The sequence below is a fragment of the Halichoerus grypus genome, chromosome 8 (genome assembly GCF_964656455.1).
Source record: "Halichoerus grypus chromosome 8, mHalGry1.hap1.1, whole genome shotgun sequence".
NCBI classification, from domain to species: Eukaryota; Metazoa; Chordata; class Mammalia; order Carnivora; family Phocidae; genus Halichoerus; species Halichoerus grypus.
This window is the reverse complement of record NC_135719.1, coordinates 1,555,719-1,581,444: the sequence shown is the minus strand read 5'-3', so window position 1 is coordinate 1,581,444 and position 25,726 is coordinate 1,555,719. Positions and strand designations below refer to the sequence as shown.

Genomic DNA, 25,726 nt, shown 5'->3' with positions numbered 1-25,726 from the left:
GTGGACCTCACACACGGCGACAGCACGGGGCGTAGAGCGTGAAGGCCGAGCACACCGGCTTTATTTACCCCGATGAAGAACCAGGCCCACAGGCCCACAGCCCCACAGACGACCGCTGACGTCCCAGGCGGGGGCGGGGAGCTCCTCATGTCCAGCAACGCAGAGGTCACGCGGGCAAGAGAGCGGGCAGCACTTTTCCAGCACACTGGCCAAAGCCGACGCGGTACCCGTCCCCCTGGCAGTGGCCTGGGACAGAGAAGGACAGGGTTGGCCACGAGGCTGCCGGGCTCACAGGAAGCATAGCCCGAGCCCTGTCCGCCGGACCCTACGCAGGAACGATGAAGACGTATTTTGAACAGAAGAACCACCGTCCCCAGAAGCTGAGCAGAGCCACAGGGGGACCGAGAGGGACTCCAGGTGTGTCCTGCCGTCAGGGGCCCTCGGAAGCACGGGCTCCACGGCTTTCCTGACGGGGGTCACCCCTCCCCAAGGGGGCTTGGGTTCAAAGCCCAGGTCTGCTAATTCGCAGAGCCCACACTGCCTGAGTTCCACAAATGCCTAACGTTCAACCAGCGCGAGCTCCGGCCTCCGATTCCACTTCTACAGGCGGGGCGGGGGTCTGGCTAGCGGGAAGGCCTGGCCCGCCCGGAGTCAGAGGGCGCAGTGTGCGCGGTTCCAAGAGGCCAGCGCGGAGGAGCCGGAGCAGGAAGGCGGGAGCATCTGGGCTGGGATTTGAAGGGTGGGTAGGAGTTCGCCAGGAGGGCACCGAGGGAACGGCATTGCGCGGGCACGGAGGCCCAGGCGAGGGGCGTGTGTGCTGCGTTCGTTCCGCGAAGCCGCCGCATGGGCCCCGGAGAGGCTGCTTACAGAGAGCTCGGAGGAGCCGTGTTAAGGACTTTGAGCCTTATTCTGAGGCCACTGAGGCTCACGGAGGAGTTTCCGGCAAGACAGTGACAGTTACAGGTAGGTCTTAAAGAGCCCGGGGGTGGCCCCAGAGAGAAGGTGGATGGAAACGCGCAGACTTGGGAGTGTCAGCCTCGGCCCAGGCCCCTCAGACGGCATCGCTCCCCCGGGGCCCCAGGCCTCGTGGAGGCCAGAGCAGGTGGGGGGGGGCGTCGGCAGGAGGGGAACGGGGACAGGACCACAGAGGCCGAGGGCCGCTCAGCAGGGCCCGCTGCCCTGCGGGGTGGTGGCAGGTGAAGGCACCGCACTCAGAGGCCCGGGTTCCCCCCTCCCACCCCCTCCCCCCGCTCGCGCCCCCTCCCACAGGTGCCCGCAGTGGGGTCTCCCCTGCACCCACTCCCCGGAGTTCTGTGAAAGTCCCTCTTCTTTATCTCTTTATTAATACGTAACCCACACCTCTCCTACCGCCCAATTGTAATCCTCCATCCTGGCTCCGGAGAATTCCACCAACTTATTCCCATTGTCCTCCTCCCGTGCCAACATTCGCTCTGTGGACCCGAGGGACTGCCTCTCCCGGAGTGTCTCTGCCTGGCCTCCAGAGCTCCTTCCCGACAAGGCACGCACAAACCACCAGTAACGGCCTCACATGAGCCAATTCCTTAAAATAAATCTCTCTCTATACACACATATCTTCTCGTTTCTGTTTCTCTGAGGACCCTAACTGGTGTAGGTGCTGCACTCTTCCCACACTCCAGGGACGCTGGGAGGGCCGGGATGTGTGATGGGAAGGACGTGTGATGAGCATCACTCGTAAGAACAAGGAAACAAACGAGTGTCTCTCAAGGACCCTCTGGATCAAATCAAGAACACAAGTGGACCTCACACATCCCATGTGGCTTCTCCCGCCGACTGTGGCTCAGGTGCCATGGTCACACGTGAGGCCTGAGCACCAGTCTCTTCTGCCCCCGGCCCTGGACTGCTGCCCAGCCTGGAACGGCTAGGTGGGGGCCCCGGGGCAGAGACAGGGAGCTGAAGCCGGAATTCCGTCCTCTCCCATCCCAGCTCCCGCCCCAGCCAGAACTTCTGAAAACGCTTCGGGGCTTGATGCTCCAGGCACTCAAGGAGGGCCGAGGGCCTGCACCGGGTCCGCAAGCACCACAGAAACCCTGGAAATAAGACTGGCCACAGAGAGGGCAATGAGCACAGAAAGGACCATGGCCACAGAGAGGGCCATGAGCACAGAGAGGACCACGGCCACAGAGAGGACCATAAGTACGGAGAGGACTAAGAACACAGAGAGGACCACAACCATGGAGGGGACCACAAGCATGGAGAGGACCAGGACCACGGAGAGGACAAGCACAGAGAGGACCACGAGCAGAGAAAGGACCACGGCCACGGAGAGGACCACGAGCACAGAGAGGACCACGAGCATGGAGAGGACCATGACCACGGAGAGGATCAGGAGCACAGAGAGGACCACGAGCACAAAGAGGACCATGAACACAGAGAGGACCACGACCACAGAGAGGATCAGGAGCACAGAGAGGACCACGACCACGGAGAGGATCAGGAGCACAGAGAGGACCATGAGCACGAAGAGGACCACGACCACAGAGAGGACCACAAGCACGGAGAGGACCACAGCCACAGGGAGGACCTGAGCTGCACCCTGGCTTCCCCCAAGCGTGATCCTAGCAAGGAAGCCACCCGCTGTCAACCTGAGCTCTCTGCTCTGGAAATCGGGGCAATGAGTCCTTGGCCAGGGGCTCCTGTGAGCGTAAGATGGAGGCAGGGCGGCAAACGCACTACAACACGTTGGCCCCTAGCCGGTTCTCAGTAAACCCCAGCGAAGCAGGAATTAGGCCGTGACAGGGCCGTGGGGACGGTGAGCGCCCGAGGTCTGCCTGCACCATCTCTACCAGCTCCACTTCCTTAATGAGCCAACAATCGCCCGACTCCTACACTGTGGCTGCACAGAGTCAGCCTGCAGACACGGGGGGCCGGAGCTTGCCCTGCAAGCGCCGTGCAATCGGCTGAACAATGACCGCAGAGAGCTCAGGCCCTCGGCCCTGGAACCCGAGTAAGTTTGGGGTCTTAGATGGGGGATGACGCTGGCGGGCCCTAAAGGCCATCACGAGTGTGCCACCGAGACAGGCAGCAGCGGAAGAATCCGCGTGAGGACGGCGGGAGAGGCCACAGGGATGCGGCGGCCAGGGGCCGTCCTCCCCAAGAGCCCCCAGGAGGAGGGCACCCTGCCGACGCCGGGGTTTCAGACTTCTGCCCCGCAGAACTGGCAGAGAATGAACCTCGGTTGTTTTAAGCCAGCAAGTCCGTGGCCGTGGTGATAGCAGCCCGAGGAAGGAATCCAAGCTGTGCGCCACGTCGGGAAACAGACGCGCACATGCTTAACCAGAATGCGGTGCTTTCAAGGCCCCGCTGCGCGAGCAACCAGCCCGGGCGCTACTGGGGCTGAGTGCCACCCAAGTCCGCAGGCCCCGCGGGCGGCCCCGAAGCGGGGCGCATTGACGCAAGAGCCCCAGGGGGCCAGGACGAGCGACGGGAATGCAGACCCGAAGGGCGGTCTCCAGGTGCCCATGGCAGGACGGACAGTGGGGCCGGGCACAGGATGGCAGTCCCCCCTTGGAGGGGTGGCCGCTTGGGGTGCGCAGCTACACGGGGGGGCGTGAGGCTCGGAAAGGCTGCTCAGCAGGCTGTGCCCATGCACAGAGGAAACAGAGGCACGAGGACGGGGCCAAGGAAGCAGGTGACAACGTGACACAGGGGGCTGTGAGCATGGAGGACTGGGGCAGGCGTGCCCACTGGCCCGCACTCGAGGGTTCTGAAACGGGGACCTGGAGAGATGCACAATGATGGTAGGAAAACAGGGGGTCCAGAGTCGGGGGCCTGACGAGAAGCTGTCCGGGTGGGGACCTTGGTTTCAGTGCCTACGGGTAGCGAGACCCCAGGCAAGAGATTTAACCCTGCCAGGTGCTCCCGAAGACCAGACCCTGCATTTGTCTTGTTCACGACTGGAACCCCAGAATGGGACTCGCAGCAGGTGCGTGAGAATGAAGGAACAGAGGCTCCTGGGTGGCTCAGTCGTTAAGTGTCTGCCTTCAGCTCAGGTCAGGATCCCAGGGTCCTAGGATCGAGCCCCACATCAGGCTCCCCGCTCAGTGGGGAGTCGGCTTCTCCCTCTGACCCTCCTCCCTCTCGTTCTCTCTCTCTCAAATAAATTAAAAAAAAAAAAAAAAAAGAAAATGAAGGAATAAACCGGCCCCCCTCATCCTTACAACCATGCCGTGAGGATAAGTTCTGTATCATTAACTCCATTTTAAAGATGAGGAACCTATAAATAAAATCTTAAATAAATAAATAAAATTTAAAAATTAAATCTTTAAAAAACAAAAAACCTCTGCTCCTCCCCCCCCACGCTCTCTCTCTCTCTCTCAAATAAATAAATAAAATCTTTTAAAACATAAATAAATAAAGATGAGGCACCCAAGTCTGAGAGGGTCAATGACTCGCTGAGGGTCACATGGCCAGAGGGATCTGGGGGTGGACTCGGGTCTGCCTCTGGCCGTCGCAGTGTCTTCCGCTTGAGTGAGGACATCCGGCGGGCAGAGTGGCCTGGCTCAGCCCGGTCACAGGCCACGGGGTCCCGGCACCAGGACGACGGGAGCCTGCCGCTACTCCACAGCCTCGCTCGGGAAGGAGGGAGACAGAGCGGACTCCGGGGGTCTTCCCGGTCCCAGGGACTGAGCTTCACAGTGCCCGGCGGCCACGGCTGGGGGGAGGGCCTCAAGCAGACACGGGGGGCCCGGGAATGCCAGAGTGGGGACGAGATCGCACAGACGGCTTCTCGGCCAGAACAGGGCGCGCAGGCGAGCGGGGGACACGCGGAGTCCACCGGGCCTGGCTGCCCTCACCTGTTATGACGACTTCATCACCATCCAGCAGGAACTTCCTGGTGTGTCCGTGCCCCAGCTCAATGGCCTTTGTCCCCCTCCACGACAGCTCCAGCATGCTGCCAAAGCTCTCTGGCTCCTTCGGCACAGGAAGGGGAAGAAGTCCTCACATGCGCTTCCATCTTGGTGAGCGTGTCGGCTGCAGGGCGGACGCCTGGCAAAGCCGAGGAGCCCCGGGCAGGGACGGGGGGGACTCTGCGCCGGGCCCCGCTCGCGCTGTTTGGGACTCGGGCAGTGCTGGGGCAGCGCGTCCAGGCCCCTGCCCGCCCCGGGGGCTGCAGCGTACCCAGACACTGCCATGCCTGATACCCTCCCACTGGGAAGAGATTTCCCACCGACCCACAGGCTGCGGTCAGGACCTTGCAGGAAGTGACTAGCACGTGCACCCTCCCAAAGTCACCTTCCCCTAAGGTTCTACGACTCTCCCATGGGCTTAGGGTGGCATGGGGTGCAGGGCACAGCAGGGGGGTCACCTCGTCCCGGGAGGGTGCATGGGAGCCGGTGACACCAGACACCATGGCCCTCCCTGACGCCCCCCACGTCACCCTGTCCCCCGAGCAGACAGATGCAGCCTCCCATCTGACAGTGTCTCTAGGTCTGGACCTGGAAAGGAAGGCCCCGTGCACCCCCACTGGACGAAGCTGTAAGAAGGAAGAGTTGCCAGATGCACCCGCCCCAGGGGGGAGGTCCCTTCTGCAGGACGCGCTCAGGGCCCTCGTGTCTGTGTGCGGAGTAGGCTGTCTACGTGGGCAGCACCCAAGGCCAGGGGAGACTCACCGGCCCACTGATGGTTCCAGAAGCCAACAGGTCCCCTGGGCGAAGGTTGCAGCCATTGACGGTGTGGTGGGTCAGCTGCTGAAGCATCGTCCAGTACATGTACTGCAGGCGGGGACGCAGAGGACAGGGAAGGTGGCTCACCCCAGCCTCCCGGTTGCAGCTCACACAGCCACTCGTGGTAGACAGCCCCCCCTGGGCTCTCTCCCGGTGCCAGCTCACCCCGGTCACTCACAGCAACCACAGGCTGTCCTCCTGGGGTCCTCCCCCCCCCAGCTGTGCACTGGCCTGGGCTCCCCAGCTCCTTCAGGCTCCCTAACCTGCCTTCCCAAGAAGGCAGACCTTCTCCCTGCTCAGATGCTCAGTCTGCAACCTGCACCTCTGTCCGCAATCATACGCTGCCTTATGAATACCCGTAGGTCCTGAGTTGGCATGCTTTAGGACCTCATCAAGCAGAGGCTTCTTGTGAGCAAAGAGCTCACTGGCATCCCCTGACCCCGACCCCGGGCCCACCCCACCTCCCTGGGCCTTGAAGCACAGAGCAAACAGGACGTCAGGCAGGCCCAGGAACGAAGGAGCATGAAGGGAGCTCCACCTGGGGAAGGGGGCCAAGGACCACGGGGTCACCAAGATGCTCAGATGCAGTGCCAGCCCACGCCTCTCCAAGCCCACAGCTTCTTAGATCTGCCACTCCCGGAGCCACATGTCTAGACGCAGGAGAACTTAGAAACGTGTTCTTGCCCAAGAGCCCCGTCGAGGAGGCCCCCTGATTCCTTAGCCGCCTAAGGAGCCCAGAACAACGTCCAGTTAGAAGGGAGACTAGAGGAAACAGGACTACGTTGATCCAGAGGATGCTCACAGGTTCAGTAAACACATGAAAAGGTGCCTGGTCGGCGGGGGGAGGCGAGACGCAAACCACCGCACCCTGAGCAGCTAAAGGGAGAAGGCGCACGGCAGCCGAGCCGGCCAGGACGTGGAGCGAGCGGTCGGGCAGCCAGGATGCTGGCGGGCTCTGGGCTGCGTACGGGCTGGCTCGAGCTCCTCGGGAAAGTGTCTGGAAGCCCTTCTGGGCTGAGTATATAGACGTAAGTGCTCGGAGCAAAGGGCCCAGCGACTGCGCTCCTGGATACACAGCCAACTGGAAAGTGCCCGTGTGTGCACCAGGATGTGTACTGGATTGTTCCCAGGGAGTCCAGACTCGCCGCAAGTGGGAACAACGCACACGTCCGCCAAGAGCGGAGAACCAGCAGTGGCACGTCTCCGAGACAAGAATGAAGCCCCGCTAGGACCAGCACACGGCCGGACCGCAGGGCCGCAGCGCGGAGCAAAGGAAGGTGGAGGGAGGGGAGCACACACTGCACCCTTCCATTTCCGTAAAACCGAAGAACAGACCAATTTCGTGCAGGCCACACGAAGAGAGGTCCCCCTTGCAGGGGGAGGGGGTGGCGACGACGTGACTGGAGGGGGACAGTGGGGGGCCGTGGAGGCCCTGCAAATCTCCATTCCCCGGCCCCGCTGCTGGCCACGCAGGGACGTTGACTTTGTGAAAGTTAATTTAGAATTTGTGCTTTTCCTCTGTGTGTGTTAGGGTGCAATGAGAAGCTCAGTTAAATCAAACGTTAAGTCACTCGGATCAATCCATGCCCCGCCAGGACAGAAGCAGCCAGAGACTAGACCCTTATAGGAACATCAATTGGTCCCCCAAGGAAATCACCGGTCACGTCTACGCAGCCTGCATCTGGAGGGATCCCTGTGGCCTCGTGGCCTCTCTGGAAAGGAACAGGGCCACAGAAGCTCCAGGCCCGCGCACCGAGCCACCACAGTATCCCAGAATGGCTGCAAGCCTCCTGTTCTTGCCGGGAGGCTGACGCCGAGTCCCGCACTTCCAAGAGGCAGCCTGCCCGGCTGCAAAGCTCACCTTAAAATTGGACTTGCAGATAGTGGCTGCCTGACGCATTCCTTCTCCTGTTGGAAACACAAGTAGCATCGACAAGGGGACTTCATGGATCAAGAAGGGGGGGGAACACTTGTAAGGGAAACGGTCGTGTGGCCCGTGAAGCAGTGAGCTCGCAGCACATTGGAGCTGGGGATCTGCACCGCGGTGATCACCTGAGACAGTGCGCACGTCGAAACCTACCCGCCCCTCCCCCAGACGGGCAGCGTCCGGTTTATGATGTACTTCAGTGGTATTTATCATAAACAGGCAAGGCACCAGGCCACTGCTGTTCCATTTCCCCACCGTGCTCACACCCAGAAAGCCCTTTGCTCCCTCAGAATCCTTGGCCCTGGCTTCCCCTCCGAGGCCGCAAGGACAGGTGTGCTCCTTGGCCCCAGGTCAGGTCAGGGTCCCCACGCCGGCTCCGGCCCACACCTGTCACCCAGATCCCCACTGGGGCCGTCAGAACGGCACGCTCGGGACTGGGGAGGGGAGGGGGTCTTGGAAGCCAATCCTGCTCTCAGTCCTCCCCTTCTAGGTCTTTCTACGTCTCCGGACACCGCGCCTTCTTGATAATCCCGTCCCTTCCCCAATGGGGCATTCCCCGGGATGTTTCCAGGCAGGCAGATGAACCTAAGACAGAAGTGGGCCCCCAGGAGGGTCTGTGTAGGAGGAGACCAGCCCAGATCCAATGACACCAGGTTTCCTCTCAGCCTGGCCAGTAGCCCCCGAAGCGACTTGGGGTGAACCCCTTGTCCTCTCTGAGCTTCATTTTCACACAGCGTATAAATGAAAGGACGGGGCCGCCACAGATCTCCAGAGGACACGATGCTGCAGCTGTGGGACATTTCCTAAAGCCCCTTCCTCTGTGGGGCATCCTGCTCCCGCGGTGACAGCTCTGTCCCCTTCTGCAGCGGAACCACCTCCATGAAGGGCGGGGACGCTGGAGCGGGCAGGGCATACACCGGCCAAGAGGAGGAGAGAGACCCAGGCCAGAGTGGGGCCAGGGGTCTGAGTGCGGCCCCCTGGCAAACCCTCCCCCAGCCCCAAGGGCCCCCACGAGGAACGGAAATGACACCAGCCTCTTCCTAGGGACCGGCTCTGCTCTAGACCTTTACAGAGTCCACCTCCTTAACCCTCACGACCACACCTTCAGGTCAGTGCCATTACCAGCCCATTTTACAGATGACACACTGGGGCACAGGCAGGCTCAGCCACGGCCTGCGGAGCCCCCACAGCTGAGCGGGGGCGGGGGGACCCCGGCCACGGCCTGCGGAGGCCGCACAGCTGAGCGGGGGCGGGGGGGACCCCGGCCACGGCCTGCGGAGCCCCCACAGCTGAGCGGGGGCGGGGGGGACCCCGGCCACGGCCTGCGGAGCCCCCACAGCTGAGCGGGGGCGGGGGGGACCCCGGCCACGGCCTGCGGAGGCCCCACAGCTGAGCGGGGGCGGGGGGGACCCCGGCCACGGCCCGCGGAGCCCCCACAGCTGAGCGGGGGCGGGGGGGACCCCGGCCACGGCCCGCGGAGCCCCCCCAGCTGAGCGGGGGCGGGATGGACCCCGGCCACGGCCCGCGGAGCCCCCCCAGCTGAGCGGGGGCAGGGGGGACCCCGGCCACGGCCCGCGGAGCCCCCACAGCTGAGCGGGGGCGGGGGGACCCCCGCCACGGCCCGCGGAGCCCCCCCAGCTGAGCGGGGGCGGGATGGACCCCAGCCACGGCCTGCGGAGGCCCCACAGCTGAGCAAGGCAGGGGGACCCCAGCCACGGCCTACGGAGCCACATTCTTTACACTAACGCCCTGTGGGCTTATTAACAGAGTCAAGCTGAAGAGCCTCCGGGGCACGTGGGCCCTGTGTGCGAGGCTCCCGGGCCGACCCAGGGTGGGGTGTGGGGCACGACTGTGTGGCCCCGGAGAGCAGAGCCAGGCTTTCCAACAGGCCCCGGATGGAACATGGGGCACAGGAGGGAGGGCTCACTGGTGTGTGCGAGCGGAGGCTGGGCAGACGCTGGCTGGGGGGCCGACGAGGGGATTCCGGCAGAAGAGGGAGGACCCGGACTCCGTGCTTTCTGGCCCAGAGAGTGGAGAGCGCAGTGACAGGCTGCGAACGTCCCGGGCGCTTCTGTGGTGTCCTCCGAGCAAAGGGCATCCTGTCCCCCTCTTTCCCTTTGCAGGACCCCCGCAGCTCCATGGCCACAGCAGGTGACGCCCTCTCACCGCCCCCACCCCCCGAGCTCAGGGGCGATCGGGCAACGGCCCTGGCCACCTGTGCCCACCGGGGCCCTGGACACACCCCCTGACGCCACGACAGTACCTTTCAGGGTGACGGAGAGGCTGATGTCGAATGAGTAGGGCTGGTCGTGGCGGAGATACGGCAGGGGCCTGGGGTCCTGTGAGGGCAGAGCACAGCACAGGGGTGGCTGGCAGATGGCGCTGGCCCGGGGGCCCCCAGAGCACCAGCACCTGCTCCCCCCACCCCACACAGGGGCCCCCAGCCCCAGGCAGAAGGAGCTCCCCGCACAGTAGGGACCAGGCTGGGGAGAAGCCGGGGGAGGGGCATCCGCAGCTCAAGGGCACAGGGGTCAGATCAGAGGTGCCCCAGAAAGCCAGGGAGCAGGGACGCGCAGCCCCGTCGGTGCAGGCCCCGTGGAGGCAGCCCCACGGCCAGGCCACGGAGTCCACGCGGCAGCCCACGGCAGTGGGCAACACACGAGTGAGCTGCGGTGATTGTAACGCTTCCGTGTTTCTTTTTAGGATTAACTTGGTGGCTAGTGACACCAGTGGAGATATGAAGTAAAAACAAACTAACAAACAAAAAACCTTCCTTTTCTAAATACATTACTTGAGTTTAAAAACGGGAGCTGCTTTAAAGGAAAACATCAAATAAGTAACAGGCAGAGGTAGTAAGCATTGTGAAGACCCCACAGGGCAGGTGTTTGGGAAGGTCTGGCTCCCGGGAAGGCAGACAGGAGGTCTCCCATGACAGGGCGGTGTGGAGGGGCGGGAGGGGTGCAGCACGGCCCGCAAGGAAGAATGAGGGTGCCTCTTCGTGAGGCATCGGCTCGCAGGGAAAGGCTCCAAGCGTGCTTTGAGCAGAGCAGACATGAGCGTGGGGGGGCAGCGTGGATCCAGGTGCCCCAGGAGGGTGTTGGGTGGACGGCAAAGGGCTGAGAGCATCGCAGGCCTTGGGGAGACCCAGGAAGCAGGGGCACAGAGCGCCGGGGAAGAGCAGGGGGCTGCCGCGGGCCCACGCCGGAGAGGGCACAAGGCCAGAGCCCCTGGAAAGGGTGCTGGGACCAGGACCCCCTGTCGCCTGGCTCCAGGCTGCATTCTACCAGTTGGGCTCCAGGGGGCGCCCCCGCACAGAACAGAACTTGGCGAAGTTGTGCAACGTGGTGGCATTGGCCAGGACCCCTTCTCTTCCTGCCAACTGGCCTCAGAGGATTCCGAAGGGTACAGAATTCTGCGTTTTCCCCCAAGAGATGGGCGGGGAGCAGGGAAAGCACAGGCAGAATGATTGGTGCCAGGCCTGCCTGAGGCCACTGCAGGGGGCCCCCCAGCACACGGGCAGGCGGGGAGCACGGAGCTTCCCTGCAGATGCAGACAGCGTGGATGGCCGGTGGGCAAGCGGCCACAGAAGCACAGGACCCCTGTGCCCTTGAGCTGCGGATGCACCCGCCGAGGGAACGCTTACCTGCTCTGGGTTGGGCACGGCAAAGGGCATGAGGGCCTCCATGGGCACCACCCACGGAGAGATGGTGGTTCCAAAACTCTTGCCAAGGAACGGCCCAAGAGGAACATACTCCCACTTCTGAATGTCCCGAGCTGCAAGAGAAGGGCCGAGCAGGGTTTACAAAGGCTGCCCAGGGCCTCGCCCCAAGGCTCCGTCCTCCCCTCCACCGAGGAGCACCGCCGTCCTGCATGGAGCCCTGACCCCGGCCAGGCTGCCCGGAACCACGGGGACCACGGGGACCACGGGCAACAGCATTCAGGGCCAAGGACAGAGGTCCTTTGAGGTCACTGTGCCAGGTTACAGCAAAGAGAAGGATGACCAAAGGGCAGGCAGGCATTCCCCCAGGAAGGGGCTGGAAGCTCATCCTCCCCCTGGCGGGGGAGGGCAGACACTTCCCAGCACTCAGACATGAGGCGTAGGGGTCGGGAGCCGCTGGGACACTGAGCTGCTTTAGTTTGAAATCTCAGCTCAGCAATAACGGCAATCTCTCTGTGCCTCAGTTCCTCACCTGTGAAAGGGGGATACTAAGGTTAGCAGACCTTGTGGGTGCTCACAGACGTCAGCTGTGATGACAGCCTTGTCCCTGGCTGACTTACAGGAACACAGGAGATCGGAACGGGGAGGTCACTGGCCCAGGACTCAGAGCTGAGAGGTCTGCGTGACGCCCGAGCCGCGCTCCCCACCTCCGGCCAGCACCAGATCCCGAAACCATCCACGGCTTCTGAGACAGGGGCCCCAACACCCAGTCTTCAGCGAGAGCAGGGGGCGCCGTGAGCCCGACCTCAGCACGCCCACACCCCAATAATTACCGCTCCAGTCGTTCATAAGAACCATTCCAAAAATGTGCTCATGGGCCCTGGAAATGGGGATCGGCTCTCCAAAGTTGTTCCCAGGGCCTACAAAGAAAGCCTGACGTGGGGGAAAGTTGATTAGAATCGGGGCACTGGGCTGGAGGGCAGAGGTCGGGCATTTCCAAACCCGGGCCAGGGACCAGGACTGCCACCGGGGACCTGGCCAGGCTACGAATCCAATTCTAAGTCATGAATGCGCTCGAGCGGGCAGCGGGGCACCTCGGGAGAGTGGGGAGAGGCAGGATGCCGGCGCCACCCACGGCCTCCGGACCACTCCAACCCCGTGGCAGCCCCACTCCCTCCCTCAGCAAGCCCCAGGCCACTCTGCTCCTTCCCTTGCACCCCCGCACACACCCCACACGCTGCATTTCAGGATCTGACAGCTACGCCGGGCTTATGGGAGCCAGAAATATCTGGGTGTGTACTTGTGTCATGAAAAATCAGAAGCCTGCCTGGATCCATAATGCAGCCAGGAGGGCCAGAGGGGGCATGTCCCGCACCCCCACCCGGAACCCTCCCCCTCTGCGGGGAGACGTCACCAACATGGTGCTCGGGAACCAGCAGAATCCTGAAACATCCTCGCAGGAAGAAACGGGGAAAATAACTGTCAGGCACACACAGAATCAGCCATGACATTTGCAAAACCTGTCACAGTTTGATTTGTTCTGTGACAGTGTTTAAACACTGCAAATCTTTTAATCAAAATTAAAAAAAAAAAACCCACGGGCACCAATCTCTATAGAATCTTATCACATCAAGTGCAGATCATCTGCGCTCCCCACCCTGCACCGTCTCTCTGCACACTGATTTTCTGCCTCTACTCGGCTTGCTGTCCACCCCCAACAGGACAATCGGCCTGCAGACGGCCCCGCTCCAGGGCCTCTGGGCTGGCAGACCTCCTCTTGGGGTCTGTGTGGCACCCTCACTGCAGGAAACAGAGGGCTGGCTGGGAAGGCCTTGTTATTTGGAAGTGCCCACACGTTCTTGCCTCTGGATGGAACCCCAAGAATCATAGGGCAGGACTGGAGGGACAGGGAGCTCCAGCCTGCCTCCAACCAGCCCTGGCTTCCCAGTGTCATGGCCCTACCAGGTGGCCGACAACCCCTTCTCCTCCACCTGCCACAAGGAGACACTCAGAGCTCCCCGGGACACCACCTAAACCCACGGGTGCTGATGGTGGGAAGCCCCCCACCACCTGCCTGTCTGCACTTCCCCCCACTGGGCCTGGCTCCGCTGCCCACCCTCTGACCACCCAGCGAGCTGCACCAGAGTCCTCCGTCCAGTTCAGCTCCTCCCCCTCTCAATGTCTTCGTCCCCCTGCCTCGGGGACTTCCCAGAGTTCAGTGTCCCTGGTAAAATGCACAGCCCTGCAGCGTGAGGGGTCCTCAGGGATGAATGTCAGCGTCCTGGGGGTGAAGCGATGGTAGGTACCGCCGTGCAGGACGCTACCCCTGGGGCAGAGTGTCGGGGGGGTGTTTGGGATCTCTCCATGTTATTTCTTACGACCTCATGTCACTCTACAAGCATCTCAAAATGAAAAGCTTAATTTAAAAACCTGTGGAGGCCTAAAACAGCCGCGGTTCTGAGATTACGTGGGCCCGACCACAGCTGCAGGGGGGCTGGGACAGGTGACCCGTGTCACGTACAGTCTATTGATATAGAACGTACACACACGCGGGACTAGCAGGTGCTCGGCTCCTACGGAAAGTACAGGGCCTACATAGCCAATCAATACCTAACCTTGTTTCGTGTGCGTTCCTGTCTAAGGGCACCTTGTCCAACGTCTACTGTGGACTCAGGAACACGGACGCATGAGCGCCGGCCTGTCCAGCACAGACGTGTTCTCCGGAGGGCGCGTCACGAACATCAGATGATGCTACGGCACTACACTCAAGGGGTAACTGAGACAGCGAAGGCACCCCCCTAAAGAAGCACAAAGATACAAAACAAGGGGCGCCTGGGGGGCTCAGTCGTTAAGTGTCTGCCTTCAGCTCAGGTCATGATCCCGGGGTCCTGGGATGGAGCCCCGCATCGGGCTCCCTGCTCAGGGGGGAGCCTGCTTCTCCCTCTCCCACTGCCCCTCCCCCTGCTTGTGCTCTCTCTCTCTCTCTCTCTGTCAAATAAATAAAATCTTAAAAAAAAAAAAAAAGGATACAACACCAGGTGGCTTTCAGTAGTGAGAAGAGCACGTGTCCAGTCTGAGCTGGACCAAGAAGGCAGAGCGTGGCACACACACTGGGGACTCTGATTCTCTGCCACTCTGTGCGCCCGCCCGTGACCCCTGCAAGCTCTGGGGTGCTGCGGGGGAGTTACCGGTTAGCTCTTAGCAAGTTCACAAACACGGAAGCCGTGTGAGGATGGACCGTCCCTGGGACGGCCGGGCGGGGAGCCCGGGCAGCCCTTCCGGGGAGCGCTCCCGCGGGACGCCCGCACAGAGAGCGGCCTGGCTTACCATCTCCAGCTCCATGTCCAACAGCTTGCAGGCGCCATAGACAGGAGGCTTAGCTGCAAGCGGGCGGGAGAGAGAGGCTGTGGTGGGTGCCGGGCCCCGGAACCGGCCGCGTGGGCACACAGAGCGGGGACCAGGGAGGCCTGGGCGCTGGGGCCACTTACAGTCATCGGGGCTCATCTGCCCCATGGGCCTGCGGATCGGGGTGCCGGACACCACGACGGAGGAGGCGCGGCCGTGGTAGCCCACGGGAATGTGCAGCCTGAGAAAGGGGAGGAAGGACGCCCGACCGTTACACGCCGCAAAATGAATTTCTACAGTTTTCAAAATTAAAAACAAAAAGGAGTCCACACATATACACATGGTTCCAAAACCAAAAGGTAGTCCCAAGCATCCATCCACGGGCAAAGGGATAAGCAAAGTGGGGTCTAACACACCATGCACGAGGGCCACCCGGCGAGCGCTAAGGTGGAAGCACCGGCCCACGCCCTGACCCGGCGGGCCTCAGCGACACCACGTGCCCGGCTCAGAAAGACCAGCACGACCCTGCTTCTGCGCTGTCGCGGACAGAGCCGGGGCAGGGGCCTGGCGAGCTGGGCTAAAGGGGGACAGAGCGTCAGCTGTCCAACATGAGAAAGTTCTGGGGGTGGATGGTGCTGACGGGTGCACCCCAGTGTGAGCGCACTTGGTGCCGCAGAGCTGGGCACCTCACAGGGGTGCCCCCATCCTGGTGCCCAGCACCAGCGTGGTGCCGACGCCGCCCCCCACGGGGAACAGTAACGGTCTCCACACACACACCGCGCTCAGAACAGGCCAGCACCACGCAGGGTCCCTCTTCAGACTCTTCCCGGACCCTCCCCCCCGAGGGTGCTGGCGCAAACTCAGCCCGGCGCAGAGAGGAGAGCGTCCGGGCCTTGGCCGAGGTCACCCAGTGTGGCACGCTGGGCCTGGGCATCCGACCCGGCCGGTCTGATGGCAGAGCTGCGCGGGGCAGCGGGAACACTGCCAACAGCTCGGTCTCTAAGACAGAGGAGCAGCAGAGGAAGTGAAAAAGGAAAGTGCTCCCAAATACCAAAACACATAGTAAAGCGATTTAAAATAGTCTGGTGCGCTAGGAATGGACAGCCAAGCGATCCGAGCCCTGAGCGTAGGTCACAGCGCAGCACGTGACGGACAGACTGCTCATGTCTGCACGAGTCAGACCTTGCAGTGGGCTCCCCGAAAGATTTTGTCCACGTCCCGTCCCCCAGAAAATGGGAAGGTGACCTTATTGTGGGAAAGGGTCTGCGTTAAGGGTCGTGAGATGAGGTCATCCAGGATCATCCAGGGGAGCCCTAAATCCAGTGACACAGGAGGCCTGGCAGTCAGGCCCGGGGTTGCCTGCAGCCTCCAGGAGCTGGAGAAGCAAGGGCACAGACTGTCCCCTGGAGGCTCAGAGGGAGCGCAGCCCGGCTGGAACCTCGCCCCAGGCTCCGGCCCCCCGAGCCCTGAGGTATTCATTTCTGTCGTCAGGAGCCCCTGGTTTAGAACAATCATACGGGCGTCCAGGAGACGGGTCCAGACCCACACCTCTCGTCACGCGGGCGGGGAACTTCCAGGCGGGGTACACGTCTACCTCTGCACAAAGTGAGGCTATGGAAGTGCTAGGGGCAAAGCACAAAGACCGTCTTCAAGTTCTTGGGCTCGAAAAAGCCTCAGGATGACATGAAAGCCAATGTCATTTAAAAAAATGATGGACATGTTTGACTTTGTGTAAAGCTTCTGTATGGGGAAAGAGAGCAAAGTAAAAAGATGCCACGCTGAGAGAAAGTATTTACGATGCACGACAGCAGAGGGTCCATTTCTATTACATATAAAACATTCTTTCAAATTAGTAAGGGAGCAGGGTCGGCACAGAGAAGCTGGAATGTCTGCGAAAGAATATGGAAAACGGACAAGAGTTTGGGCCCCGGGAGGAGGGACTCGGGGGGGCCCCGGAGGGCGAGCCCGGCTCAATCACAACGTGCACACATCCCCTGATAATAAAGGATATACGCAGAGAGTGAAAAAGGCACAGCGTGGGCCCCCTCGCCTCAAACGTCCGGAGAGCAGCTGTTTGCTCTCACCTGCCTGCACGGGGCAGAGCCTGGTCTGTCTGCGCACCTGCTCTCCCTGACTCCCCCGCCCTGCTCTGCAACCTTGGCCTTGTGGCCTCACTTCTCTGGGTCATTAACCTGCTGTCTCTTTCCCTCCGCCTTCCTCGTCTTGATCCTCACAGACATTCCCCGGCCTGGGCTCCGTGCCTGCCGCCGTGTTCTGAGTAACCACCACATCCAGCGGACAAGACGGAACAAAAGGGCAAGGATCCGGGCTCAAGGATCCTCGACCTGGGAATTAGGAGCCGCCTCTGGCCCTGTCTGTCCTCGGGCAAGTCAACCCTCCTCGGCCTGTTTTTGCTCCCGTGAAACGGGGCTAAGGGTGGTCACAGGCTTGGAGACCCACGAGCCCCTGTGCGGATCCCAGAAACGGCTCACGCTGTGCGCTGACTGCACTTTGATAAAGAGCACGGGCGCACTTGAGGATTCTCAGGCACCAGAAAGTTCCAGGCACGGAGAAGGCTAGGATTCGAGGCGTGCCCACAGAGCAGGAAGACATGGCTCACGAAGGAAGGAGCCTAGAAGGACCGTACACGCTCGAGGACGAACTCCAACCCCTGTTCTCTGGACGAAGGGGCTTGAGGGACAGAGGGGCGGTCCCTCTGTTTCCGGAAGTAGTGGATCACAGGCATGGGGGTCCCCCCTCCCCCCGCCCCGGTCTCTCGACCCTGGGGAAACGTGCTGCTGGGAAAGGAATCACTGATCACACTCTGGGCCCCAACATACCAATTCGGCATCAACGCGTTCTCCTTGCCGCGGAACATGATCCCCACGTTGGTGGCGTGCTGCCGGGAGGAGTAGAAGTCCGTGTAGTCACCTGCAGGGGAGACACGAGAGATCTCCGCGGTGGCAGCTGCCCAGCACAGGGCGGGCCGGTCTCAGGGACGGGGACCAACCGGAGCCGGAGGAGGCGGCAAGCGTGCAGGCGTCTCGGCCATGCCCGGTCCCGCGAGCGCACCCCTCGGCGCGATGCAAACGCAACACAATCGAGCCTCACTCACAATTTGTTTTGAGAACTCTCCTCTGAGAAACAAATAAGGAACGAGGAGCCAAGACTGTCTGAAATAGACCGCGGACCCCTCCCCTTCCCGGGGCTCCCACCTCAGCACGCCCGACCCAGGGCTCTGCTCTCCACGCCTGTGCTTAAGCTGCACCTGCCACCTGCACGGCTTCTCTCCCGCACTTGTCTGGGTCCAAATCCTGGCAACACTTTGAGGCCCTTCCCCCCACTCTCTCTGGCAGGACTGCTCCAGGAGGAAGAGGAGGAGGAGGGGAGGAGAGGAGGGTGGGGGGGAGGCGGGGGAGGAGGACATAGGTGCTACGGGCCTGGAGGTGGAGCGGGGGGCGCACGGCCTTCACGGTCCCGATCCCAGAGGTAAGAGCTGAGGGATGCTTGGGAAGAAGAAATCCGTAACCAGGAACAGGAAAGGTCACACTCAGGGGCAGAGCAGCCTGTTATTTCCTTACAGGGCAGGAAATAACAAAATAAAGTGCGGATCACGGGGGGCGTCTGGCTGGCTCGGGGAGGGGGAGTACGACTCGTGATCTCAGGGCCATGAGTTCAAGCCCCACGTCGGGGGTAGAGATTACTTAAAGATAGATCTTTAATAAATAAATCAATAAAGTACTTATCCTAATGCCCAGCATACAGTGGGCCCCAAATAGAAGTGCCCCCTTGCCCGTGTGGGGGTCCCTGTGGCCCTGCTGTGGGTATTCCAACTCAACAGACTCAAAGATCGAATCTTTTTCACATAATAGTCCTTCAAAAAACTGTAAGATGGTGTCTCCTAAACCACGAGGAGTGGGGCAGGTGTGTATCACTCCAGCATCCACTCCGGACGGAGGAACTCGGGGCCGCACATTCGGCAGGGAGACCCCAGGCCCCTGGCAGGAGCCCACCACACAGCTGGTCACAAAGGGACACCTCAGAGTTCCAACCGCTTGTCCATCTTCAATACATGTGCATAAGTCTGCATCGTGGTCGCTGGCAAGGGGCTGGGAAGGGTGGCGGGGGCGCGAGGTGCAGACAGGGAGCCCCCCACCCCCGGGGGCAGGTGCGCGGGTCCAGAAGCTCGCGCTGACAGGCGCGACAGTGTCGTGTACCCGATGCCACTGAATCGTATGCCAAAATCGTTCAGATGGTAAATTTTATGTTATGTGTAATTTACCACAATTTAAAGACATGTTTATAAGACCGCCTTAACCTTTTAAAAGCTTATTTTTCCTTAATAAAAAACATAGGTTACAAGAAACATAAGGGAAAGAGTAAGGGTGGTATTGGGGGGACATGCCAGTTAGGAGGGACACGAAGGCTTATGCACAGTGTGATTCTCTCTCCATGAAGCTTCTAGAAGAGGTAAGACTAGAGACGGACGGACAGTGGTCGCCTGGAGTGGGCGCAGGGGCCGAGGGGCTGGTGTTTCAGGACCGGGCCGGGGGGCCGGGCTGCACCAGTCCTCAGACGGCCCCAAACTCTCCAGACAGTGTCCTACAATGGGGGGGTGCGCCCTGTGGGGAGGGGGCTTCTTAGGACACGCGCAGTTTGACCGGAGCTCTGTGCTCTGCACACGTCAGCTGCTTTAACCCTCAAACCCTAGGACGGAGTAAGTCCCGACTCGTGCCCCTGTCCCCCTGTCCCCGTCCTTTGGAAGGACATTCTCCACCAGGAAGGATGCAGGCCGCAGAACACAGCACAAGCCCCGCCAGGGCCCCGCAGCCCCGGATTCCGGAAGCCTCTGAGCGCAAGGTGCACCAGCACCCCGGGGCTGGGAGACAAGGGTGCAGGGCCTCCCTCTGCTTCAGCTAAGGAGTTTGCACAACTGCAACTTGCTGGTTGAAACTCCCATCAGACTCCCTGCCGAGGGTTCAGACGGGGGCTCTCTAGGACCCTCTCTCCTCACACCCCCGCCTCAGACTCACAGATGAGCTGGGAGCACGTCCTGCAGCCTCGCGGACAGAGCGACTTGCTGTGAAGGGCTCCAGCGCCGACTGCAAATCCCAGCAGCCGGCAACCACCCAGCGAGGGCTCTGGCCTTCGGACTGGCCTGGGTCCGTGGAGCGCAGGGGCTAGCGCCCAGAACCCCGCCCTGCTGCCCCCACCGGCAGGCAGCAGGCCCCCGGCACCCGCCAGGCGTCGTGGCCCACTGAGCTCCTCGGGTACAGGGACCGTACGTACCTATGGCGGCCGGCAGGTGCATCACAGCAGAAGCCTGGGCAGTGAACGCACTGCAACACAGAACCGGGGCTTCAAGGTCAAGCACAAAGCGGGGTCCCTGCTCTGGCCGCCCACTGCAGGCTCAGCCCCTGCTCACGGTCTCGGGCTGGCCTGCGGCCGGGCTGGGCTGCAGGGGGCCACCCCGGGGAGGGCCTGTACCCACAGGAGCCACGATGCCTCCTCCCTGCTCCTACTTTCCTCCCTAGAAAACGGGCCAAATTACTCCTTCTCTGGAAACCAGACACGGACACGAAGGTGCTGATGAGGAGTGGGCTGGACCCAGCGGGGACCCTCCAGTCGGGGCACACGGGTCCTCCCCGTCGGCCCAGAGCCCCACCACCAATACGCAGCGGAGGCAGGGGCTGGAGGAGACGGAGGCAGCCAAGCCGTGGCTCAGAATGGCCCTGACCACCGCACTGTCCCCTCGCCACCCGCCCACGTCCGCGTGCCCCTCACCGTCTCCGAAGCTCCGTGTCGTCTCGGAGCCTGGCGTGGCTGGTGGACAGCAGGTTCTGCAAGAATGCTCTCGCCTCCTTCCAGGCAGCCTGGCCCAGGCCCATGAAGCTGTTGAGAGTGGGCTACACGGGGACAGAGAGGGCAGACGGCACATGCGAGAGGCCGGGGAGAGAGGCTGGCCACCTCCGAGCCCTCGCACTGCCAGGACTTTCTCTCTGCCCCTGGAGCTGGGAAAGCGTCACCCCCCACCCCCAGGTTTGCCCGTGGTCGGCAGAGGCTGGGAGCCACTGTGTGGGGTGCTGCTGGGGACACGGGGCCTGGGGTGCCGCTGGAGGGGGCTGCCTTCCTGCCACAGAAGCACACCCTCCATCTGTGGCGGCTCAGTCCCCACGCACCCCTCCAGCTAGGCTGTGAGGTTCTTAGCCGTGGTGGTGGGACAGGGGCAGCACCGTGGCCTAGGGGCTCCGATACTTGTAGCCACGTGACGCGGGGGAATCGTGGCTCATTTCAGATGAGATCCCCACCATCTACTGAGGATCCGAGTCCTGCGCCAGATGGCCGTTGTGAGGACCAGATGGGAGACGCGTGTGGAACTCCCGGCACACAGGAGATCCTCGATAAACACCGTCCTCCGTCCTGACCCACGGAACGGGAGGTGACATCACAGCGCCACGTCCATCCCACAGGGACATGGACTTCAGGCTGACTCCCAGCTGGTGGCATTTGTAACAAATCCAGTAGACACGCCGTGTCACGGAGTCCTACCTGATCGAAGACATCCTGGTGTTTGGAGAGGACAGGCCCGGTGAAGAGGTGCTTAATGACACTGAGGTCCAGGATCTGGTCGCCAATGGCCACGCCGATCCTTGGCCTTGGCTGCGAGGGAGACGGCATGGTCAGCACTGGGGAAGGCCTTGGCCAGCCTTGGTTCTTTACCCGAAAAATCTGTCTAGTGAAGAGCCCGTGGGTCCCCCCTTTAGATGGCCCTCTAAGGAGAGGGACTGAAGAACTGGATCCTTAGCACCTGACCCCAACTCCCTTTGTCTCCCTGTGGACTGAGATTGCCCCGGCGATCTCTGCCCCGGCAGAACCTGGGACCCTCTCTGCTTCTAGGACAAGAAAAGAATCTATATTCGCTGCATGGGAAATAAATCCAACATCCCTTGGAAAGGAGAAGGTGCAAGTGGCCTAGTCCAAGCGCCTTATGGAGGCAAAGTCCCCAGAGAAGTTCCTCAGGTACTGCTTGAATGCCTCTGGTGATGAGGAGCTCACCACCTCACCGAGCCGCTGGATTATTTCCCAGAATTGACCTAGGCCTTCCCTCGGGGGAATTTCTTTGCACAGCAGAGCAGAGAGCACCCCAGGCACAGTGCTGAGGGCCAGGGGCTTGGATGAATGAGGCCTGCTCTGGCTCAAACAGGGCAGAGCTCAGGTCATGAGGGACCACGAAGCCACGCAGCTCAGAACGTGCAGGGGAGTTCCTTGCCACAACATAAAATCCCAGCATCAGCTCTGATTCCTGGCCTTCGCTCCAAGACCCTGAGCTTTGCTGGTTAGCGAAGAACCAGAGACCCGACCTTCGGGAGTCCTGCCCTGAGTTGAGCTCCCAGCTCTCCCGGGTGACCAGCTTTGCCATCTCAGCTCCAGAGAGCCTAGAGGTGGGATGACAGGCTGGCCTTCTCCCCGCTGGCTGCTCATTTCAGCAGGCTAAGAGGAGGTGGCCATCTCCCGGTGCACGTCGGGCTCAGGGACCGGGGCAGACCAGAGCCACACCCTCACCCGGCCCTGCCTGGGGGACCTGGCTACTCCTTCCCCGAGGCACTGCTGACTCCTTGGGCCTCAGTCTCCCCCTCCGGTAAATGGAAACGGACACAACTGATGAGCACCTGGACCCCAGTGGCCTCCCCCACGGGGTGTGCAGGGCAGACCCTGGAGCCCTTTTCTGACCCTGGCCTCCAGGCCCATTGAAGGTAGGAAGGAGCCAACGCCACCGAGCAACCTCCAAGACCTAGGGACGAGCTTGGGGCCAGCTTCCCCAGCTGTAAGCAAAGCCCAGAAGCTGCCCTTGTGCGCCCAGCTGTGACCCCAGGACCCCAAAAAACAGGGGTCGGTCTACTTTAAGGGCGCTTGGCTGGCTTCATCGGTAGAACGTGTGACTCTTGATCTCGGGGTTGTGAGTTTGAGTTCCATGCTGGGTGTGGAGATTGCTTAAAAATGAAATCTTTAAAAAAATAAAAAATAAAAACAATAAATTCGGCGAGCTGAATTTTTCAGTGCTAGATGGGAAGGGGCTCCTGGCTGGGATCCAGGACCCCTGAGTCCCCACCCGCTCTGTCACTCACCATCCTGTCCCTTGGGACGCGTCCCTAGTCCTCTGAGGGCTCAGGGTCCCCTGCCTAACGTGAGGGAGACAAATTTGGAAGAGATACCCCACTGGTCTGACTGTAAGGGAATGCATGTGCATTGCCTCCGGGTCGTATCTGATAGACAGCTGTCCAGAGGAAAGCTTTACCCCGCTCCCAGCACGGGGTTTGGAAGCTCTCCCACGTGGGGTCCAGCCCCAGTTCTGTCCTGACTGGCTGGGAGACCTGCAGCGGGGTTCTTAGCCGTTCTGAGCCTCAGTTTCCTCCTCCATGAAATGGGGACAATAACGTAACAGCAGGTTTGCTGTGGGAGTTCAATTAATATCTGTAGATCTCTTATCACGAGGCCAGACACAGGGCAGACACCCATTCAGACAAAAACAACTACGGAGCCTCTTCTCCACGCCAGCAGGACACGACGGCCGCTAAAGCACCGGGGACAGAGGAGGGATTGGTGTGGGCCGTCGGGATGCAAAGGTATGGGCACAGGGTGCGGCGACAGGCAGTGGGTGTGGCTGGGTGCAGCGGGGAGCTTGTTCAGTGAGGGTGCTTAAGGGATGTGTCTCCGAGTCCTGGAGAGTGAGAGGGAATTAGGCCTGCACAGAGTGGAAGGAAGAGTATTCCAGACAGAAGAAACAATACGTGCTAAGGTCCTGAGGCGGAAAAAGGCTCTTAGAATGTTCCAGAAACTGAACAGCAGCCCGTGTGGCTGGAAAGAGCAGACGGCAGCAGGCAGAGGCAGGGCCAGACTACAGGGACTCTAACAACTTGGCCATCGGCTGCAGACCACCGTGGGCGGCACCCCCATCGCCAAGGCCATGATCCCCGTCTTCACAGACAAAGCCTCCTGCGTTCTGCCAATCCGTGAGCACCCCGAGATGGGGGGAGGGTGTCTCGTGTGTCTTCGATCCCCGACCCCCCTCCCAGAGTATGGCCCAGAGTTGGGGTTCTTAGGCATTCCCTGAATAAAAGAATGAATGAAGTAATGACGGGATTGATTCACTAGTGTTCCACCCACATTATGAAGAGCTGGCTGCTGGTGTGCAGGGGAGAGAGAGGCCGTGGCGACCCTGCCGTGTCCACTGAGGGCAGGACAGCTTAGGATGAGGCCTGTCCCCACACCCACGCCCTGAGCCTTCCGGAAAGCCCGAGGGGCTGTGTGCTTTTCAGAGAGCCACGGGAAGGGGCTCTGTGTCCAGGCCTCCCCAGTGGCTGTCCCTGCACATTCCAACTTGCCAGCAGCAGGGGCCTGGGGTCCAAAGGCCACCAGCCACCCTCCAAGGGGCACTCATTCCAGAGTCCTGGACTCACCAGCCTTGGGGCTTGGGCAGAGCTTGGCTAACACAGGTCAAGGGTTAACCTGCCTCATTGTATTCCTGTCCCTCCAGGGGACTGAGAGTTAACTTCCTGTGTCCTCGCAGTGTTTGCTCAGGCCTGGCCGTTGTGAAACCACACATTGGCTCTCGTAGACCAAGGCACATGCGGCAGGCAGGCCCACACAAGTCCAGCCACTTGGGGGTCAAAGATCCGCCATGGGGGAAGGGGCAGACTACACTTACTAAGTGAAAGCTCCTTTTTCTGTCCAAAGGGCTTCTTCCGAGGAGCAAGGGAATGCCTGGGAGCCCCCCCACGAGCTGAAAGACTTCTAGCTGGAGGCAGATTAACTTGACCTCTCCGAGCCCACAGCTCAAGGCCAGCAAACGTGCTCATCCCTCCAAGCTGCTAAAAATGTTGAGGTCCTCAGCATTCCCCGGTCCTAGTGTTAAGGTCTAACCTGCGAGATGAACAAGCAGCCATAACATAGTGTCTCGGGGGCAGGAAACCCCAATGACTTGAGGAAGCAGGGAGACCAGGCGGAAGCTGCTTCTCCCTCTCCCTCTGCTCCTCCCCCAGCTCCTGCTTGAGCGCGTGCTCTCTCTTTCTCTCTCTCACACGCGTGTGCAAAAAAAAAAAAATTAAAATCTTAAAAAAAACAACTCAATAATCGGACTTGCTCTGCTTGCCTGGGAGAGACAGCTGCAGGTTCTGTTTCATCCCACACGAACCCGCCCAAACTGAGGCCCAGAGGCTCAATTACGTGCACATCTAGAAAGTTACCAGGCGGGATTCGGACCCACATACACTGGGCACCACGGGCTCCTCCACAGACAGCCCCAAAGCCTCCAACCGCCCCTATCTCACTCCCCCTGCCCCCAGTGACCTGGGGGGAGGGGCCGCCTCCGCGGGGCGCGTCCAGCAGGGGAAACACGGCCCCCCAGTGACCCCGGGGGCCTCCGCGGGGCGCATCCAGCAGGGGAACCACAGGCCGGCGTCCTGCCTGGTGGGTACTGGCCACGGGTTTCGGGGATTGGGGCGGGGGTCCCAGCGGAGGGGGCACCCTCCCGTCCCCGCCCGGAGGCCGAGCGCAGCAGCTCACGTTGCCTGGGGTGGAAAAGACGCCGTAGGGCAGGTTGTGGATGGGGAAGTCAGAATCCTCGGCCACCGCGACGAAGGACATGCTGGCCAGTAAGGAGCAGGGCCGCGGGCTGCACTCGGCTGGGTCAGGCAGGATCGCGCTCCAGCTAGTTCAGCTCCCGACCCCAAGGCCCCGCCCCCGAGACTCCACCCCCAGGGCTCCGCCCCCACGACCACGCAGTTCCACCCCGGCCCCGCCCCCGTGGCTCCACCCCCCTGGCTCCTCCCCCGCGGCTCCACGGCTCCACCCCTGGCTCCACAGCTCCACCGCGGCCCCGCCCCCGTGGCACCAAGGCTCCACCCCGCCCCCGCGGCTCCACCCCCTGGCTCCTCCCCCGCGGCTCCACGGCTCCACCCCTGGCTCCACGGCCCCACAGCTCCACCCCGGCCCCGCCCCCGTGGCACCAAGGTTCCGCCCCCGCAGCTCCACTCTCCGCCCCCCGAGGCTCCGGCCCCGCGGCCCCGCGGCCCAGCGGCTCCGCTCCTGCCC

The 25,726-nt window shown here is 61.5% G+C and overlaps 1 protein-coding gene across 2 annotated transcripts; it reads right to left on the bottom strand.

Moving 5' to 3' along the window:
• Nucleotides 1–32: 32 nt before the first annotated feature.
• FAH (fumarylacetoacetate hydrolase) lies at nt 33–25,371 on the bottom strand. 2 transcript variants are annotated; one of them, XM_036079149.2, is made up of 14 exons: nt 25,199–25,371; nt 21,185–21,295; nt 20,420–20,541; nt 19,925–19,974; nt 17,476–17,566; nt 14,779–14,876; nt 14,618–14,670; nt 12,124–12,223; nt 11,276–11,406; nt 9,896–9,971; nt 7,567–7,613; nt 5,652–5,753; nt 4,836–4,953; nt 33–246 (listed from the first exon to the last, which is right to left on the bottom strand). In XM_036079149.2, the coding sequence occupies exons 1-14, from the start codon at nt 25,277–25,279 to the stop codon at nt 167–169; spliced, it is 1,260 nt and encodes a 419-aa protein (XP_035935042.1). In that variant the 5' UTR covers nt 25,280–25,371; the 3' UTR covers nt 33–166. The 2 variants fall into 2 exon arrangements, with proteins under 2 accessions (XP_035935042.1, XP_035935043.1); XM_036079150.2 differs by lacking the exon at nt 33–246 and having other exon boundaries at nt 4,903–5,028.
• Nucleotides 25,372–25,726: the final 355 nt, after the last annotated feature.